General features: G+C 43.4%; 1 protein-coding gene across 1 annotated transcript; it reads right to left on the reverse strand.

Moving 5' to 3' along the window:
- Positions 1-550: 550 nt before the first annotated feature.
- LOC126191304 (lysozyme c-1-like) lies at positions 551-18,129 on the reverse strand. Its single transcript, XM_049932132.1, has 4 exons — positions 17,950-18,129; positions 1,914-2,002; positions 1,076-1,136; positions 551-855 (listed from the first exon to the last, which is right to left on the reverse strand). The coding sequence occupies exons 1-4, from the start codon at positions 18,089-18,091 to the stop codon at positions 722-724; spliced, it is 426 nt and encodes a 141-aa protein (XP_049788089.1). The 5' UTR covers positions 18,092-18,129; the 3' UTR covers positions 551-721.
- Positions 18,130-20,006: the final 1,877 nt, after the last annotated feature.

Below are 20,006 nucleotides of genomic sequence, written 5' to 3' on the forward strand. Positions count from 1 at the left end.
TTCCGTAATCAAGGAATCAGTGGAAATACGTCTTGCCAATAATCTTATAAATCATGACAACGGCTTTCAGCTGGATAAAAATTGGAATCCTGTTATTAAAATTATACAATCACAGCGGAATCGACAGTGTCATTCGATACTCAATGACTAGATGAACCTTTATTTCCACCACCGAGGGCAGCACGTACAACTCGGCTATGCTGCGCATGTCAACACCTGACGCATGCGCTGTAGGATGCCAGTACATTTCACACGCGCGAGATTCGGCATAAATACCGCGACTGCACCTGGGCTCTTCAGTAGTTGTGTACTCACCTGATGATGGCCGGACGTCTCTGGGCCGAAATATCGTGGCAGAATGTCGACGGGATCCGGCTGCATACCCGGAAATTATTAGAAGAATAAAGTTATTGTAGAGCTGTGAAATCACTTCAATCATTTGTAATAACCCTGTACAGTATTTACCTACGTACGGTGGTGTGTTTGCAATGTATCTTTCTCGGGAAAGTCAAGGCGCTATGATATTGCAATACGATATTGATACAGTATGTTACGTAACATTCATTTAATTATGTTTATTTAGTGAATATTGTTATTTCAGGGAGTTTCGTTAATGCATAAACTTGAGTGCAGTAGCTTATAGTAGGCCACAGCCAAACAACCCCCGCAGCAGGGCGGGTCTGAAGTGCGCCTATCCACTCTTGGCCACCGCCCGCCCTGTCTAGCAGGTGGACACGTTCTCCAGGTGGACACCCTTGCAGCCTTTCCGCCAGCCGTCCCAGGCTGAGAAGCGCCGCTTGCGGTAGATCTTCAGAGCGCACTCGAAGTCGTCGTACAGGTCTTCGTTGAGCAGATCTGCAAAAGGAGAGCGCACGCTGTACACCCATCCCGATACGTTGAACATTTCACTTATCCCATGGGTCTTTTCTTTTTAACAGCGTGTTTAATTTTCACCCCAAGTCGAAAGTAATTATTGAAAATCGCACAACTGTATATTCTGATGTTTAAAGAGGAGTGGAGTGGAGTGATCCCTGCTGAGCAGCAAACGTTCAGCGCTGACGAACAGGTCGCTTACCTTCGCATTTCACGTCACACTTGTCAGGGTTGCGAGAATCACCACACCAGTACTGGTTTATCTGCAACAAAAATATCTGTCATCCAACACTGACTCGCTCTTCTGTATGCCATAATAGTAATACCTTGCTTTCATCCGTCATTCTCAAAGTGATCGAAGTTGTAGCAAGACAGTCTGGCTTATTGGGGAGCCAGTTCTTCTGTACATTTAGAGGGGAACTCGGCACTGATGCCGCCCTTCTACATATGTGACATTAGAAAATGGTTCGAATGGCTCTGAGCACTATGGGAGTTTACATCTGAGGTCATCAGTTTCCTAGAACTTAGAACTACTTAAACCTAACTAACCTAAGGACATCAGACATCCATGCCCGAGGCAGGATTCGAACCTGCGACCGGAGCAGTCGCGCGGTTGCGGACTGAAGCGCCTAGAACCGCTCGGCCACCACGGCCGGCCATGTGATATTAGAGGACGGGAAATATGGAAAGACGAAATCTTACAGTCGATATCATTAGTGATTACCTATTTTAGGCAGGTCACAAAAAAGTCTGGAGAATTAAAGCAGGAAAGTCAGTGTAAAAGATGAATATGACAAAGAAGATGATGATCAAGCGCGTAAATGAGTTAAGCATGAATAGGTGGGACAGTCTTAGAAAATCTACTGAGGTATTTAACGATACTACTGAGGTACTCGTATTTAACGTTCATTCCTTAAAGTGCACCACCAGGCCAGTTTAATTTCACCTGTTAGCAGACAACAGTAAAATATCATTCATACAAACAACCATTTAAATATTATAAGTTTCCCATGGTCGCAATCTTTTCACCTGATATTTACCTGAAATATGCCGTAATTTGAAGACAGATCTGCATTTTCACCAACGCGATCTGTAGTTAGGTAGCTCTCGCTCTCTGCCAGACAGACCCCTGTAGAAGATAAAAACGATTCGTGTTAAACGAAGGGGCACGCTGCAACATATCTCGAGTACGTACACACACACACACACACACACACACACACACACACACACACACACACACACACACACACACTGCACTTGCTCATCTGAAACACCGTAAAATGGTAAAATGAACGAACCATCAACTTGCTGTTTATGTCATCGCACAGCAGTAGTTTGATTTAACTATATATCAGTCTGAGTTAAGCATCTACGTGCGCGCAGACGTGTTTACGTAATCCGCAGAAAACAAGCCAACGGTATTTCATCAAATGGTTCAAATGGCTATGAGCACTATGGGACGTAACTGCTGTGGTCGTCAGTTCCCTAGAACTTAGAACTACTTAAACCTAACTAACCTAAGGCCATCATACACATCCATGCCCGAGGCTGGATTCGAAGCTGCGACCGTAGTGGTCACGCGGTTCCAGACTGTAGCGCCTAGAACCACACGGCCACTCGGCCGGCGGTATTTCATCATTCTGTGTTATGCGTTACGAACACCATTTGCTCACCTTCTGCGTCTTGCCATCAAGATATTGGTTGTGATGAGAAGCTCCGAATGTTAGAATCTTGTTGCTAGCTGCTGATGGATTACAGAAACAGACTGTGCTAGGAAACTGAGCGAGTTATTACATCAGTTACATCCCGTTACCTCTAGTGTTATATTTGCCAACCGTTTTCAATTTCGAGCACTGAGGATTTGGAAAGTAGGAGAGAGATACTGTCAGAAGTTAACTGGTGAGGGCGTGTAGCATTACATGAGTATGTCCGGTATAGTCGGCTTTACCTAGCGTCACGTGAGTGTAGGGAAGTCGAAACTTTTAGTGACCCATGACGTCATATCAACTTGAGATTTTTTTTATACATCTAATTCATTTATAAATTTTATTGATTATTTACAAAGTAAAGAATTTAATTATGTACAACATTTATAGATTATGAGTTTTAATGACATAGATATAAATATGTTTTGACATAGCAAATCACCTTGTTGCATTATGCATGACATGTTTTCTCTTTGTAAGAACAAAAACTTCCGTGTTGCTCGAGTGCGCGATCAAGTAGTCGTAGAGTGCGGATCTGCTGTAACTTTCATGAATGGGCATATAATTGTAAATTTACAACCCGGAGTTGATTTAACAATTTTTCTAGGGAGCCACGGCACGACTTTGGTGCAAACAAACCGCGCGCGAATTCTCAAATATCGGCGCGGAGTTTGAGATACGCTGCTGGATATCGGGCGTTATCGTCGCGTGTATGATTAACCGCAGTTTACGGACATTAGCTTTGTGGTGTCACCGCCAGACACCACACTTGCTAGGTGGTAGCTTTTAAATCGGCCGCGGTCCGCTAGTATACGACGGACCCGCGTGTCGCCACTGTCAGTGATGGCAGACCGAGCGCCGCCACACGGCAGGTCTAGTGAGACGTACTAGCACTCGCCCCAGTTGTACAGCCGACGTTGCTAGCCATGGTTCACTGAGAATTACGCTCTCATTTGCCGAGACGACAGTTAGCATAGCCTTCAGCTATATTTGCTACGACCTAGCAAGGCGCCATTACCAGTATAGATATTGAGATTCTATTAATGTATCATCAAGAGCGATGTTCTACAAATGTGGATTAAAGTTAAGTATTCCAGAAGCTACGTACTTTTCTTTATAGCATTCATTACGTATCCTGTTTCAGACCTCACGCCAGCCTGCGTGAGTTTAAGCGCGTGCCTTTCGGCTCCCTCTCATTGTGTCTAGGCTGTCTTGTCTAGACACAACAAGCTTGATAATAACTATCAAAGACTTATATGAGCGGCATAGTATTCGTCTTGATGCTTAAAGCAAGCGAGAAGCGATTTACTGTCGAGATACGACAAATATTAATCACTGCATAGTCAACTTGTGGATATGTTGCTTAGCAACTCATAAACGGACAGTGACAGAATTACTGAAACGATCTTGTAAGTATCATCAGAAACTAATTACTCTTAACTGTGAGTGACTTCTGGATTATATCAGCTAATTGGGATTAATAAACTTCCGTCGAGGTTGAAACTTCATCAATGGTTTCGCGCTCATTCAGTTTAGTAGAACCATAGATAGTACTAGCTAGGCTACTATTTATAATTTTAAAAGAAAAAGGAGCACATACCTGTTTTTCTTATGAGAAATGTTTGTACTTAAGTCATCAGTCTTCCCAAACCAAAGGCACGAATGACGCTCCCTCACAGCGCCACGATATCGTGAACCACACACATGTGCCCCCTTCTCACTACATTTTTCCATTGAAAACCCTGAGATACAGCCGTGGTACGAAGAAGGAAGAAAGAAGAGGAAAGATCAGCGAAAGAAGCGGAGCAAAAAGAGAAGGGGAGGTCACAGGCGGTTCATTAGTTACTTGCACAGCTCAGTCGGTAAGAACCATGCCCGCAAAAGGCAAGGTTCTCAGTTCGATTCCTGGTCAGGCACGCAGTTTTAATCTTAGAGGAAGTTTAAAAGCAGGACACACACTGCTGCAGACTGAAAGATTCAGTTTTCGTCCAGAATTTGATTCTGATGAAAATATTGTTTTGCTCCATTAATGATGCATACTGAAACCTTATTCAGAACGCTCTCTTTCTCCCTCTTTTTTATTTTATATATATATATATATATATATATATATTTTACAGAATGACGCTGGAAACTGATCCACTACAGTATCAATCGAACCTTTTTCAAAAACAAACGGTCGATCAGGAATTCGTTGCGGCCGGCGCAGAGTCAAAACCATAAAATTTCAAGCTCCTGTGAAGTGACTCACCAGGGTTGCGTAGACAGCATATATACCTGTGCAAAACACTCGTGTCCAGAGCTGGAGGAGAGTTCATGGCTTGCAAAGGAGCTTCGTTACGGTCATTCCAAAAAGGAAACTAGCTGATCGACATTTGTTTCGATAGGGACATTTCAGACAGTCCCTGTAGATAATAGTAACGAAAGTACAGAATTAGGGACACCAAAGGATGACGAAGGCGTGAAGTTGCAATAAATGGTTTTGGAGAAAGGCAACTCTACCTTTTCCAAAGCAGTGAAGATGATCAATTTGAGGCGGCCCTCAGGAAAATAATACAAGAACGACCCGAGAAAGCAGATGGTTGATGTATCCCGTAAGGTAACTCATTTTTCATTGTCTCTTGCGTAGCGATTTGTAAAAATCTAATGCATTCTGCAAATGTTTTAATTCAGCATTTGAAAACTCTTCACAACACGAAAAATTATAGGCCAAATGAAAAAATCCTTTATTCTATAGAATAGTTACAAGCGGAAGAGAAAACTGACTCACGTGTGTATTTTTAGCAGCGCCAGTTTAATTTTGCGGCTTCTGAGTAACAGCAAATTAAGTGGAACTCTCTTTTTGACAAGTCTACATAAAACTGCAGGCATACGAGGAGCGTTCAATAACTAATGCAACATTTTTTCTCTAAAAGTCAAATGGTTTTATCCAGGATTTCAGTACAGCACATTATCCCCCTCTCCTTTGGCCTTAAACTCCTATTTTTCAACATAATGCGACGGCCTTACACCACCTTACTTCGAGTTCCTGTGTGCCCACATGGGACCACTCTACTGGTCGACTTCGGAGACAACGTCTCGCTGCATCAATAACCTCCGTATCACCCACGTAGTACTTCCTGTGGAGTGTATCTTTCATTGGGCCAAACAGATGGAAATCTGAAGGTGCGAGGTCTGGGCCGTAGGGTGGATGAGGAAGAACAGTCCAATGAAGTTTTTTGGGCTCCTCTCGGGTGCTCAGACTTGGATGAGGCCATGCGTTGTCATGGAGGAGGAGAAATTCGTTTGCACTTTTGTGGCAACGAACGCGCCGAAGTCATTTCTACAGTTTCCTGAAGGCAGCACAATACACTTGAGTTGGACGTCGCATCATATGGGAGGACATCAAACAGAGTAACCCATTTACGGTCCCCGAAGACCGTCGCCATGACTTTACCAGCTGAGGGTGCGGCTTTGAACTTTTTCTTCGGAGGAGAGGTGCTGTGGCGTCACACCTTTGATTGTCATTTTGTTTCGGGTTCGAAGTGGTGAACCCATGCTTCATCACCTGTGACGATGTTCAACAAAAAATTGTGACGATTAAACCCGTAACGCGCGAGCAATTCCACACAGATGGTCCTTTGTTATTGTTCATGGTTTTCTGTTGGTCGGCGAGGAAGCCAGCACACACACATTTGAGTATCACAACCGGTTGACAAGTGTGTCAGCACCACCTCCAGAGACGTCCAGATGGGCAGCGAGATGTTTGTTAGTGATCCGTTTATCAACTCTAATGAAAGTTCAAAAATGGTTCAAATGGCTCTGAGCACTATGGGACTCAACTACTGTGGTCATAAGTCCCCTAGAACTTAGAACTACTTAAACCTAACTAACCTAAGGACAGCACACAATACCCAGCCATCACGAGGCAGAGAAAATCCCTGAGCCCACCGGGAATCGAACCCGGGAACCCGGGCGTGGGAAGCGAGAACGCTACCGCACGACCACGAGATGCGGGCTCTAATGAAAGTGTCCGCACGTTCCAACAGTGCAGAAGACAAAATTGTGTGCGGTCGTCTAGCATGCGGGAAAAAGATTTGCACAACAGACGCGTCGCCCAACGACTCACCGTGCTGTTGTTCACAGCCAGGTCTCCGGAGACATTCTGCAATCGCCTATCAATATCTGCGATGCTGTGGGTTTCCGCCAGAAGAAACTGAATGACAGATCTCTGCTTGGGAGCACTTCTGTTCCTCTGTTGCACTCGCCATTTTGAAGGCTACGTATAGCGCCGCCGCATGTCGGAACATCATGAAACTGAAGCGGATGAAGCGGAAATATTCCACGATGTCCCATAACAAATCCTGCATTTTTCAACCGAAATTGGCCCAGTATAAAATGTGTTATATTACTTATCGAACGTTCCTCGTAAAACTAGTTCGTATCTTTTGTCAGAGCTTTAGTAGGTAACATCTGTAACTAAATTAGTTTCTGTGTTAAGTCATATTTTCATGCATAATGAAATATTAAGAAATAGGGAAGTGATTATTCTTTTGAAACTATTACAGTCCATAAATGGTTTCATCGCGACTTTACTTTCGTCGTAAGATGAGGCAGGCGATTAGATTAAATTGTTACGGCAGTGTTGAAGTATCTAACATGTTTGTTTCCGTCGACGCATTTGCATACAGTAAAAATTATATGAAAATTTATTTTTAAGTAGGATGAAATAGTTGTGGGTCAAACTTTGTTATAATATAGAAAAGAATTTTGAATATATTCCTGTTCCACAAAGCACTGTAATATTATTGTAGGCGAACCGCCTTGTTTGTGTCCTCCCAGTAACAAACTGACTTTTCACTATTTTCTGGGACGTGGGTAGAATTTTGTTTGAGGTGGCTGAAAATTGCGGTGATGGAGATTCAAATGGCGTTTTCCTGCAGTGAAAAGTGCTGAGGCAACGAAAAAGTGTTGAAATGTCATGACAGCTTTGGGTACACTTGTGACCTGGTGGCTCAGTGGTGTACTGCTAAACCACAAATCTAAAGATACAAAGGAAACAACAATTTGACCTCTTATTTTAAGGAGGAAAAAAATCACACTTAAAAGACTTCCGCCTTAGCAACCAATCTCGTGTGAAAATTTGGGTCGTAATTCTGATCGTACGCAGTTATGACGTACTGAACATAACAGCTTTTGAACGGGTCGTTGGCCCTCGCCCAACCCCGTTGCAGCCGCCTATTACCCGAGCGCGAAGTACTGTGCAACGTAGTGACAAATACAGCCCTCCTATCCGCAGGATGGCTTGGTTCAAATGGCTCTGAGCACTATGAGACTTAACAGCTGTGGTCATCAGTCCCCTGGAACTTAGAACTACTTAAACCTAACTAACCTAAGGACATCACACACATCCACGCCCGAGGCAGGATTCGAACCTGCGACCGTAGCTGTCGCGCGGTTCCGGACTCCGCGCCTAGAACCGTGAGACCACCGCGGCCGTATCCGCAGGATGTTGTTGCGAGGAAAGAGGAGGGGAGGCAGTCGTGGTCAACGTATTTTGGAAACTTTTCGATTTTCAATTTAATCATTCTACTTGCATTGAAGAATAAGCAACTCCTGCAAATGTACTTCACTTTAACAGTGTGATCTTTACAACAGCGCTACGCTACTTCTTTAATGACACATTCATTTACACTGCATGTGTGAATCTCAACATAAAATGCAACAGTTTAGACAATGATCAAAGCTCGTTACCAATAACAAAATAGTAAAAACAGTATTTCACATGTTGAAGGTCATCTGGCCGGTCACTAGTGTAGCCACTTCTGTACCAAGTCCACTGGTAGACGGCCAAAATATTGGTCCTCACAACTGCCTGTAAAGAAGAGCGCATTTGGAGGCTATTGTTACCATTGGCTGAAGTTCACATCGACGCTCAGAAGTGTCGCGGATTTGGTAAACCTGCGGACAAAACCCTCAATTACGCGGAAGTATCTTGTTGTGCCTGATGGTGTCATAATCAGTACAGAAACCGCAGTGAGTTTTGCTCAGTGTTCTTGATGCTCTGACTAGCCTTTTGAGTGGAAAAGGAGTCTACGACTAAAAGCATTGTGCTGTCTTCTAGAACGATTTTCGAGAACACCTTCTGTCTTGACATTCGTGAATGTTCCTTGTTGATTCATCCAGAAGATGAGCCGACTCCTAAACTATTACCTGCATGAAACAAACTTTGCCTGACTCACAGTCGAAACGTCCCGGTCGAATTTTTGAAAACTACAGAGGTGACAAAGCGTCACTCTGTAGATACCGCTAGCATTATTGTGTAGATGTGCATCGTGTTACTGGCGGACTGCACCACTTTGTCGACATGTTCCGTTCCTTTTTGACAACAGAGCGGTCGAACGTCTCTAAATTAAAGCCACTCTGATTCAAATGCTGTAAGTATGGCTGTCTCGTTACCTACCGTAGATTTTTGGATGTAGTAACACGAGATATTTTTTGCAATACAATATCATGTTTCTTCTTGAAAGCATACATCCACCCGGCAGATGATTTAAAAATGTTTGGTTCTATTTTTGGTTCTATCTCCATTGCTGCTTCAACGCTCCAAATGTTCAAATGTGTGTGAAATCTTATGGGACTTAACTGCTAAGGTCATCATTCCCTAAAGTTACACACTACTTAATCTAAATTATCCTAACGACAAACACACACACCCATGCCCGAGGGAGGACTCTAACCTCCGCCGGGACCAGCCGCACAGTCCACGACTGCAGCGCCCTAGACCGCTCGGCTAATCCCGCACGGCTTCAACGCTCCACCTACGTATATTAACGTCGTGGATCTTCATATATTTTCTGTAGGCCTACGCATTATTAAATTTGTCTAGACAGGTTGTGTTGACCTTCGAAAACTTTCATTGACCTGTACCCCAGTTTTTCACTCCAAATGTACAGATCCCTTTCTTGTTTAAATAGTTTAAAATTCTTCTTGGCCGTCCTGAAAGACAGATTACCCTGTACTGCACTTTCCAAAAGTTGACATCATTTCATATACTCCTCTGCCACGAACAAGGACAAGTGGTATCCGACGATACTACATCACTAACTGCCACGTTTTCACATCGCTGCTCCGTTATACCAGTGAAGCTTTCGACGAATGTAACTGATGAAAGGGCTGCCTAATCATCGTCATCATCATAGTCTTCTATACGTTCTTCTTTGTATCTAGCACGCCTTCATTTGTGATGGCCTATGATTTCTTCAACGAAATTGAAAGGTATAGGTGGTAACACATAGAAAGTCCTATACCCTTACGTTTGCTTTGTATAAAGGGTAGTCAAATGGTTCAAATGGCTGAGCACTATGGGACTGAACATCTATGGTCATCAGTCCCCTAGAACTTAGAACTACTTTAAACCTAACTAACCTAAGGACAGCACACAACACCCAGCCATCACGAGGCAGAGAAAATCTGACCCCGCCGGGAATCGAACCCGGGAACCCGGGCGTGGGAAGCAAGAACGCTACCGCACGACCACGAGATGCGGGCTATAAAGGGTAGTCGAATAGCCGCATATGAATGATGTTTACCAATCGCTACTTTCACTTTCATCGATCAAGTCATCGCCTTGACCAAACCTCCAATGCACCAACTGTCCAGGTTCCAGTTGTACTCGAACACAGCCAAATCTACAACAGGTGGCCTAGCATTAAGTCGGACAAATTTCAGTTGCTCTGTAGTTTTTAACACGACTGAAAGTCTTACGACGTATTTACTTATTTACTTTATTTCGAGAATGAGTACAATTTATTGCACTGCATTCGAGTATATAGATGTTTGTAATTATATTTGTCTGTTTTCTGTGTGTGGCAAAAGCAAGTACAGCTCAATGCAGAGTTTTATACAAATGCTACAGCTAACGACGATTTTACACTTTGTTGCAAGAGAGGCGATATCCCAGTTCTCGCCTACGTCTGGCTGGTTCCACGAACACCTTACATGCCGCCAAGCGTACCGGGGATATACTTCCTTCACGGGAATAAGAAGTGACATCACACAGAGGCACTGTAACCATTAATTGCGGTCGATGTTGGCATCTTGCTTAACACTTCATCCGCCAGTGCCGTAAATATTGTATCGATTTGGTGTTCCCTTTCTAAGTATAGTGTGTACATTGGGCGTCAACAACTAACTCTTGCCTAAGTAGCTATGGTCCCTCGCGGAAGATATGCTGCGGATGATAAATTCACTCTCCTGGAGGGTATTTAAATAGATAGAGGACAGAAGTTATCGTTAGGAAGATAGTGTTTGACGCCTCTTTGTGAGGGTACTGGTGTGTAGTATCTGTAAGTGGTTGTCTTTGGAGGGCGACAATACCCAGTGGCGCAGAGTCTCAAGCAGAGGCAGTTGTTGAGAGGCTGTGGAAGGTGTAGGCTGCGTAGCGAAGGATTTATCTCTATGTTTAATAGTAGTGGCACACAGTTTGAATAATAGTGTGTTTATGTTTGTGCAGTGTGATGAAGGAAATAAATTTTACCAGTTCTTAATGCGTCTCCATCGGTTAGTACCACACCATTGCATTTAACAATGAACGAAGTCTCGATATACACGGTCAACTACAAGAGGATTGTAACATAATAATTAACCCATATAATCTCCAAGGAGACGGGAGCTTATACCTTCAACTATGAGATCAGAGATCGAACACAAGTCCTTATTGAGGAAGAAAATAGATCGTGTCCTTTCCAAAGGAATTGCCCCTCCATTGTCTTAAGCAGTTTAGGGAAACCACGGAAAGCGTAATTAGGATTTGAAGCTCAGTCCTTCGAAATTCGACTCCAGTGTCTGACCACTGCGATACCTCGCTCGATAAATTATCGTTAAGTCCGGAGCAGATTTAAAAGCGTAGGCAATTATTATATAGACGATACTAAAATGTTGATAAGAAGTGTACATACTCTTATTCCAAACCGTATTTGCCATTCTGGTAAACTAAACATGATTTAAGAGAGATGTGTAAAATGCAGGAGAGGCAGCTGGCAACGAGTTTAGCAGTGTGAATATGTCAAATGGCTGAACCAGTGACAGTTTATAACCATTGTCCAGACTATCTCCCAGTTTAATGCATCACTCATTAACGCGTTCTGGCGAGACCATCACCGTCTGTGATAAAAAACAAATTACGATGAGACGTGTATTCTGAATCACAATATAATGACGGCATATACCAAAGATTTATAATACATACAATAGATGCAGATACACTGTACCACAGCAGGATTAGTACTTCGACGAACTATCGATAATTTCATATCTCAACCACATTTGATGTTCAATATGAAGAAAACAGAACGGTGACTCGTCAGATGGTGCTTAAAGACGTACGAATGCACTAAAACTAAACAATAAGACGCAAAGAAGCACTAATCTATCTTAATTTCTGTATATGTAAATGGTAATTTTCTCACTATTCAAATTCTTCTGACTTTAAATATAATAAATGTTTATTGTGCTTGCAAAGGAAGTTACGTGTGGTGAAATACAAAGACATAATAGATAAATATGTGAGAAAGAAAAATTCCAGAGAGATTCGTTATCAGCATGAACGCTGTTCTCTTAAGTGTTTTTCTCCTTCATTATGAACGGAAAACTGCATCCAGTATGCGCCACCACGACTTCTTATGATACGAAGCTATTGCGGAGTCTAAATAGCTCAAAAGCAGAAGGTACCATTCAAAGCAAAGTGAAACCTACGAACTTTTTATGATAGGCTATATCAGTCGTTACCTAAACTATCCATGTTAGTTCTCGTAACATCACATTAAGAGACTTTGCTTACTGACTAGCAAACTATCGGACTTTGCGCAATGACAACCAAACTATCGACTTTCAGGCTTAGGCCCCGAGCTATGCCGTAGATCAGTGTGTCACCAAAGCCCTTTATCTTCCCGATTCTGTTAGATTTCGATTACTCGCTCGCAACGAGACAATAGCGAATCTCAAGCAGATTGCTAGTTCGTACATTTTCTAGGTGGATCGCCATCATTCCTTTCGTCTCGTATGCCGCAAAGTGTCACATTCTTACAGGAGGCCGCAACTAAAACATGTACCTTGTGAGATATGGGTTATTGCAGTTGTATAGAGAATTATCAGTACTTAGTGGTGTAGGCTAACTTTCTGCTGAAGTTTATTGCTGATCTGTTTTGCTCTCTTCTTTCTGCAGCGCCTGTGATGCTGTTATCTATTATGCCAGTTCCTGTTTACCACATCACCCGTTCCTTGAGTACGAGCGCTGAAGAGCTACAGTCCCTGGTTTTAATTTTATTTACGACTGAGATAGGATTCGTGTGTGTTCCTTTTATTGATCTGTTCAGCATTTTTTTATTTGTCTGAGTTCAAAAGTTATTAATAACCGATCCTCAAAGGCGGAGTATACTTTGTGGTGATATACTAATCTATAGTCTAATCCGAAGTCTAGGTTAGGTTCCAAGCTGAAAGTTTCATTTTCCTTTATATTCTGTTCAGTGGCGTCCCTTGCCCAATAACGAAAACGCCAAGGTGTGCCAAATCTCCTAATGAAAACTCCTTGAATTACTTATTACGTGTCTGTGAATGCTTTCCCCTGCAAGCGAACGTCTTTTCTCCGAAACTTCAGTTTGATCGCCCTCTAGCATCCAGTATGTCACGATTGTTGTTACGTGAAAAACAACCTTTCTATCGCGATCGAAATGGAAGCAGCGTTACGTAATTGGTTACACAGATCAGCTGTTCCAGCTGTTTCCTATGAACCCTCGCGACAGGCATTTCCAGCATACCGGTACACTATAACACTTCAAGGTTAGAGCGGGGGTAGCTGCTCGTGAAGTTTTACCCTGTAAGCAAATCGTAACTTTTTTAAAGGCATCTTTTGTACTTTAAGGTTTGTCGATATTTTGCAGCTATGGTCGTGATTGTATTCAACACAGAGCGTGTGTGTATGAATAACGACTTCAGTCACAAATTTTCGTGCTTCATTAAATGGCACGATGTATTTCGGATCCTCGTGATGGACCCACAGGGTCCGAAATGTACCGCGTGACATCACAGAACACGAAAATTTGTGACTGTAAGCGTTGTTTTTCATATTTGTTTATTTTTCTTTCTCTGACTAGCACAATGCAACCATCCCGCCGGACATACACCAACTCATTTCTAGAACTGAAAAGTAAATTCACCGTTACCACCACAAAGAAATCGTGATTTAGTGAAACCAGGGAAACGTAATTTTGAAACGCCAGCATGGTGATCAACACCCCGCTCCCCCATGTGGAATTCCAACTCTATTGTCTGTTATTTATGGGTCCACAACCGCTGTAACTTTCTTGAGGGAAGTGATTTTCTTGCGTAGACTTTTATTTTTGAAACAAACACTTTATTTCACCGTTTAGACATCTGGCAATCTCGCACCCTTCGCGTTCTTACCTGTATCACAGCGAAAAAATATTTGGCCTATAGCATCATATATTCTACGATTGCGAAGATGGTGGCGTTAATAATGATTTCTTTCTATCACGATAGTTTCGGGCACAAATATCTCAGACGTGAAATCCATTTGCAAAAATGGGCAAAAATGCGACCCTTATTCGCGTTTGCCACTGCGCCTGCGAGTAACAGATTAAAAATACGTTAGTGTAACATTTAAAATAAAACTACACAGGATGTGATCAGCGTTTTAAGATCAATTATTGCTTCCTCCACACAGAAGTGCGGAATATAAGCTGTATGGCAGGCGGGGACAAAGGGGCGCACAGGCCAAAGACCAGAATCTAGAGTTTTCCTACTTGTGAGTGTAGTTTGCAGCCCTGAATCTTCAGCTGCGAACATCTGTGGTGGAAGAGTAAGTATTTACCTTGTAATTGATGGCTGTCTGTCTGCTGCAGCAAAATCTCAAAGAATTATCAATACCTCATATGTAAGTAAATAACTTAACTCAGGCTTTAAGCTTAAGTGTTACTTTAACATGTTACCGTATATCGCAGGTGATATGGAAGGCGTCAGGGGGCAAAGACACTACGAACTAGCTGGGGTAAATGGCCAAATGCGTACCTTCGCCCCAAGACATTTGTCTTCTCTTTCTTCGATTTCAATACTGAACGTGTATTTTTAACATATTTAATGGACCTTAATTTATAGTTCACTATTTCACATCCACTTATTCAGTATTAAGAAGACTACTTCATGTTAAAGAAACTAGAGAGAAAATGTTGTCCACGCCGTTGGCTTCTAGAACGTTAGAGGAGGCTAAGAAGCTAATAGAAAATGGATCTTCCATTATAAATGCTGCTAAAAGGCTTGGATGTAACTAATCCACACTACGTAAAAGACTTAAAGTAGGCTATAGGGTGGCATCGTTCGGACGTTTCAAGTGAGTATTTTCTGAGACGGGGGAAACTTAAGTTGTCGGAACACTGTAACGATATGGATTCTGTTGTGACTTGGCAAGACAGCCAAGCCACTATGATTGGTAGCCGAAAGGCACGCGTTTAAGCTCACGCAGGCTGGCGTGAGATCTGGAACTGGATAAGGACGTTATAGTAGGAAAGAACGTACGTAACTACTGGAATACTTAACTTTAATCCATAATTGGTGAACATCGGTCTGACGGTACATGCATCACAAGATAAATAGCAAATGATAATGGCGCCTTGCTAGGTCGTAGCAAATGACGTAGCTGAAGGCTATACTAACTATCGTCTCGGCAAATGAGAGCGTAATTTGTCAGTGAACCATCGCTAGCAAAGTCGGCTGTACAACTGGGGCGAGTGCTAGGAAGTCTCTCTAGACCTGCCGTGTGGCGGCGCTCGGTCTGCAATCACTGATAGTGGCGACACGCGGGTCCGACGTATACTAGCGGACCGCGGCCGATTTAAAGGCTACCACCTACCAAGTGTGGTGTCTGGCGGTGACACCACAGATTCTATGTCTTAATGGCCCTACGTTTAGACACTCCCGACATCTGGCAAGTCAGTTTCCCGAAAGTAATGGCGCAACTCACCAGTTTAGTGTAGAAATCCAAGACTGGGCTGGCTCATTCATCGCTAGTCATAATTTTAAGTTTGAGGCAACCGGAGAAAATCAACATCGGAAGGATAATGGGGTTCCGTAAAGCACAAACGGAATTTTCAGCTACTCGGAAACATTGCAATCTAACTATAATTTAAGTGAAAATTAAAAGTGAGTTCGCAATAACATTTCTTTACTAACCGGTTTCGGCTTATCTACAAGCTATCTTCAGAATTTTTGGCCCCCTATGGCTGGTGCTGGCTCCTCGGATTTTTCGTGATACCACGAAGCGTTTACCATTGGCTGCTTATGACGTAAGCTATAGTCGGCCGGCGAATTGCACACTGTTTAACCCGTGGTTCCACAGCCATCAGTCAGTGTACGATTGTGGTATCACGAAAAAATCTGAGGAGCTGCTAGCACCAGCCACAGGGGCCCAGAAATTCTAAAGATAGCTTTTAGATAAGTCGGAACCGGTTAATACAGAAATGTTATTGTGAACTCGACTATTCATTTACACTTAAATATAGCATCTGGTCGCGGCTCTGCGGAGACCAGGTTGTCAAAATTTATAAATATAATTTTCCTCCCCGTCGAGTCTACTATGAAGACGAAACACGAATACAGACTGTAATGGGAAGACTGCGGAAAAGTGTGACAAGAAAAGGGCAAATAACAATAATACAGTGTTTTTCACTGTTGTAAAACGTTGATGACGGAGACAATGATGATGATTTTTTATTCGTATGGCTAGGGCCCCCCTTTCGGACAGACCGTTCGCCGGGTGCCGGTCTTTCAAATTGACGCCACTTCGGCGACCTGCAGTCGATGAGGATGATAGGACGATGATGAGGACAGCACAACACCCAGTCCCTGGGCGGATAAAATTCCTCGACCCAGCCAGGAATCGAACCCGGGCCCAGAGGACTGACACTCCGTCACGCTGACCATTTTTTTTTGTTCTTATTTTGTTCTTGTGTATTTATTTGGATACGAACGCAGGTCTCCTGTCCACTTTTTTTAAATCTTTTTTTTATTTATATAGATATCAATGTGCGAACAGTCATAGTTAATCAAGCCTGGAAAACTGAAACAGAATGAAGATGCCATCGAAGATATGAAACATAAATAACATGAAAAGAAAGCTACCACGTCGTAGTGAGGCTTCCCAGCGACTGCGCCCACTGATAAGGATTGTTCACTATATGCTCGTTTGCGGTTCGTTCTGACCTCATCTGCCACTGCCTGGAACATTCCAGCTGCACGGCGGGCTGTGAAAGGCACTCCATAGGTAGTTCGCGAAGCACTGTCGATATCTGGTATGCCCGGAAATAGCATGATGTCTTTCTTGCAAATAGAGCCAGAAGTCAAGGAAATTCTTGTGTCCGTCACGACAGAGGTAATGGACTGCATGTCCACGTATCCAGGTGACAGAGTTGGTTCGAGTCTTGGGGTAAAATGTCTCATCCGGAAACAATAACGTGCGTGCAGATATATGCTCCGGCCGAACTCGCAAGAGATAAGCCAGCATCTGCCGCACTAGGTGCCAAACCGCTTCCGCCTCTCCACAGCTGAGGCGGTGCTCGTCAGAATCTACTGTATTACAACCCACACAATTGGGATATTCTGCCATGTGGATATTGTAGAGACGTTCTTGCGTCACCAGCTTCCCATTAACGACTACGTACCATTGGGAAACAACAAGACCATTCAGCTACCGGTGGCGGACATGGTGGTTTTGATTTGTGATGATGGTAATAATTTTGATATAGTAAAACATTATACAATTTAATAATGGCCGTACCTGACTCGATTCTCGTTTAGCCTGTTCTAATAATTTCTTTTTGTGTCGAATTTTGCCCCATAACTATAGAAGTTTACCCCAAACCTGGGGCAAAGGTACATTTTCATCATTTGTAAAATTTTGTTAAATACAACATTAATATATCACACAAGCAATCTACAACTTATGGTATCGTGTAACGTACGAGTATGATCCCAGGTCATGTTATCAGAAATGTAGAAGGGAAAAACAGAAAAGTGTTAAGTGCGCACCTTTGGCACCGCACACTTACAACTTTTTACTGTGATGCAAGTAACTGAAGTAGATTGATAAATGCCCAATGGGACGAGACTAGCTAATGGCTAAGGCACGAAATAAAGTGGTTATTTCAAAACTAAAGCAGCCTGCGCGGGAAAACGGCTTCCTGCAAGAGTCCAACTCAGGTGGTAGAGACACACACACACACACACACACACACACACACACACACAGAGAGAGAGAGAGAGAGAGAGAGAGAGAATCAACGGCAGGACCGAGACGCGTAGGTGTGAGGATACTCACAGTGTTTGACGAGGCCCACGGAGACGTTGTGGCGGAGTATCTCGTTGGCAAGCTCGCACCTGGAGACAACGCGGCCGCGTGCCACCGCGCTCAAGGCCACCAACAGTCCCGCCACCAGCACCAGAACCTTCCCGTTCCGCATCCCGACAGGCACTGACTCCTTACTACTAGCCGACCGCCGTCTGTCGCCAGCCGTAAGCAGGTACAGCGCCACCTGCGGACTCAGCTCTCTACTGACAGCTCTGCCACGCGCAGCTGCAATTACGTCACTCCAGGGGCATCACTAAAGCTGCGTCTGGATACACCCAAATATTGCTAGTGTCACTGCACACCGCTATTTACCATGCCAAAAAAAGTTATAGGGTTTTAATTTTGCCGGCCGCTATGGCCGAACGATTCTAGGCGCTTCAGTCCGGAACCGCGCTGCTACTACGGTCGCAGGTTCGAATCCTATCTCGGGCATGGATGTGTGTGATGGCCTTAGGTTAGTTAGATTTAAGTAGTTCTAAGTCTAGGGGACTGATGACCTCAGATGTTAAGTCGCATAGTGCTCAGAGCCATTTTTTTGTTTTAATTTTGAAATTCCCATGAACCATGGACCTTGCTGTTGGTGGGGAGGCTTGCGTACCTCAACGATACAGATAACCGTACCGTAGGTGCAGCCACAACGGAGGGGTATCTGTTGAGAGGCCAGACAAACACGTTGTTCCTGAAGAGGGGCAGCAACGTTTTCAGTAGTTGCAGGGGGCAACAGTCTGCATGATTGACGTATCAGGCCTTATAGCATTAACCAAAACGGCCTTGCTGTGATGGTGCTGCGAAAGGCTGAAAGCAAGGGGAAACTACAGCCGTAGTTCTTCCTTAGGGCATGGAGCTTCACTGTATGGTTAAGTGACAATGGCGTCCTCTTGGGTAAAATAATCCGGAGGTAAAATGGTCCCCCATTCGGATCTCTGGGCGGGTACTACTCAGGAGGACGTCGTTTTCAGGAGAAAGAAAGAATTTTGAAATGTCACCAGCCATTCGCAACCATTCGCTTCGTTTAGACTGGGATCCCAATCCCGTTTTCGAAAACAGATTTCGAAATGCCACTTGTGGTTGGTCATGTAAACACTCCAATACAGCTTCAGGAAATGCGTAGCGGTTCCGGCTGCCGGATTTCCTCTTCCACACTCGACAGTGAGACAAATATTTACTATCAAAAACAATCTTGATCACAATTTATTATTACGGTGACCGGTTTCGACCAGTACTGTGGTCATCTTCAGATAAATGAGTAAGAACCTCCTTCTGCTGGAGAATCACTACATTTTTGTAGTGATTCTCCAGCAGAAGGAGTTTCTTACTCATTGGTGTGAAGATGACCACAGTAGTGGTCGAAACCGGTCACCGTAATAAATAAATTGTGCTCAAGACTGTTTTTGATAGTAAATATGTGAATGTTTGTGCAGTGGTGAAGTGAAAATACTAGACTCAGTATGAAGCGACCTCCGATATATAACTGAAGGGAAACAGCCATTGTATTGGATACATCAGAAACAGGAACAGCTGATTCCCAAAGCTCAAGTGTGGGAAACAACTGACGATCGGAAAGCCGATGTTTGACCGGTCTAGCAAAGCCACTTCGGGCCTTAACATGTAAACTGGATAGCGGTAAACGATTTCCGAAGTACAGCTTTCGTCCTCCGGAAGTTGTGTCTCACGTAAACGCAGCCAGTGATAAAGACCGTTCGATTATCGCCTACCGGCTGCATTTCGAAATGCCGTCAGTTTGTTTAGGTTCTCATCAGGTACCACGACAGATACACGAAAAAAGTAATCTATTGATAATAGCACGAGACTCAGTTTGAAGTGGTGTGTTTTGTACAGTTATATGTGCAGAGTGCATTATATTTTCGGAAATGCATCTGTCGCTTTTCTTCTTTTGTGTGTATTAGGAATTTATTACATCACAAGTGATGTACGGTCTAATTTCTTTGACTTGGAGCAACACTTAATGTGTTATTACTGCACATCATATGTTGTACGATGACAACTGATTACTAATAACAGATGGC

The sequence above is a fragment of the Schistocerca cancellata genome, chromosome 6, assembly GCF_023864275.1.
Source record: "Schistocerca cancellata isolate TAMUIC-IGC-003103 chromosome 6, iqSchCanc2.1, whole genome shotgun sequence".
Classification (NCBI taxonomy): Eukaryota; Metazoa; Arthropoda; class Insecta; order Orthoptera; family Acrididae; genus Schistocerca; species Schistocerca cancellata.

What these genes read in the sequence shown, in the direction of transcription:
- LOC126191304 (XM_049932132.1), bottom strand. Translation starts at nt 18,091, where the DNA reads ATGCGGAACGGGAAGGTTCTGGTGCTGGTGGCGGGACTGTTGGTGGCC. An exon ending in CAAATTACGGCATATTTCAG is followed by an intron (nt 1,137 to 1,913) that starts GTAAATATCAGG and finishes TTTTTGTTGCAG; the next exon opens with ATAAACCAGTACTGGTGTGG. An exon ending in GTGTGACGTGAAATGCGAAG is followed by an intron (nt 856 to 1,075) that starts GTAAGCGACCTG and finishes CTCCTTTTGCAG; the next exon opens with ATCTGCTCAACGAAGACCTG.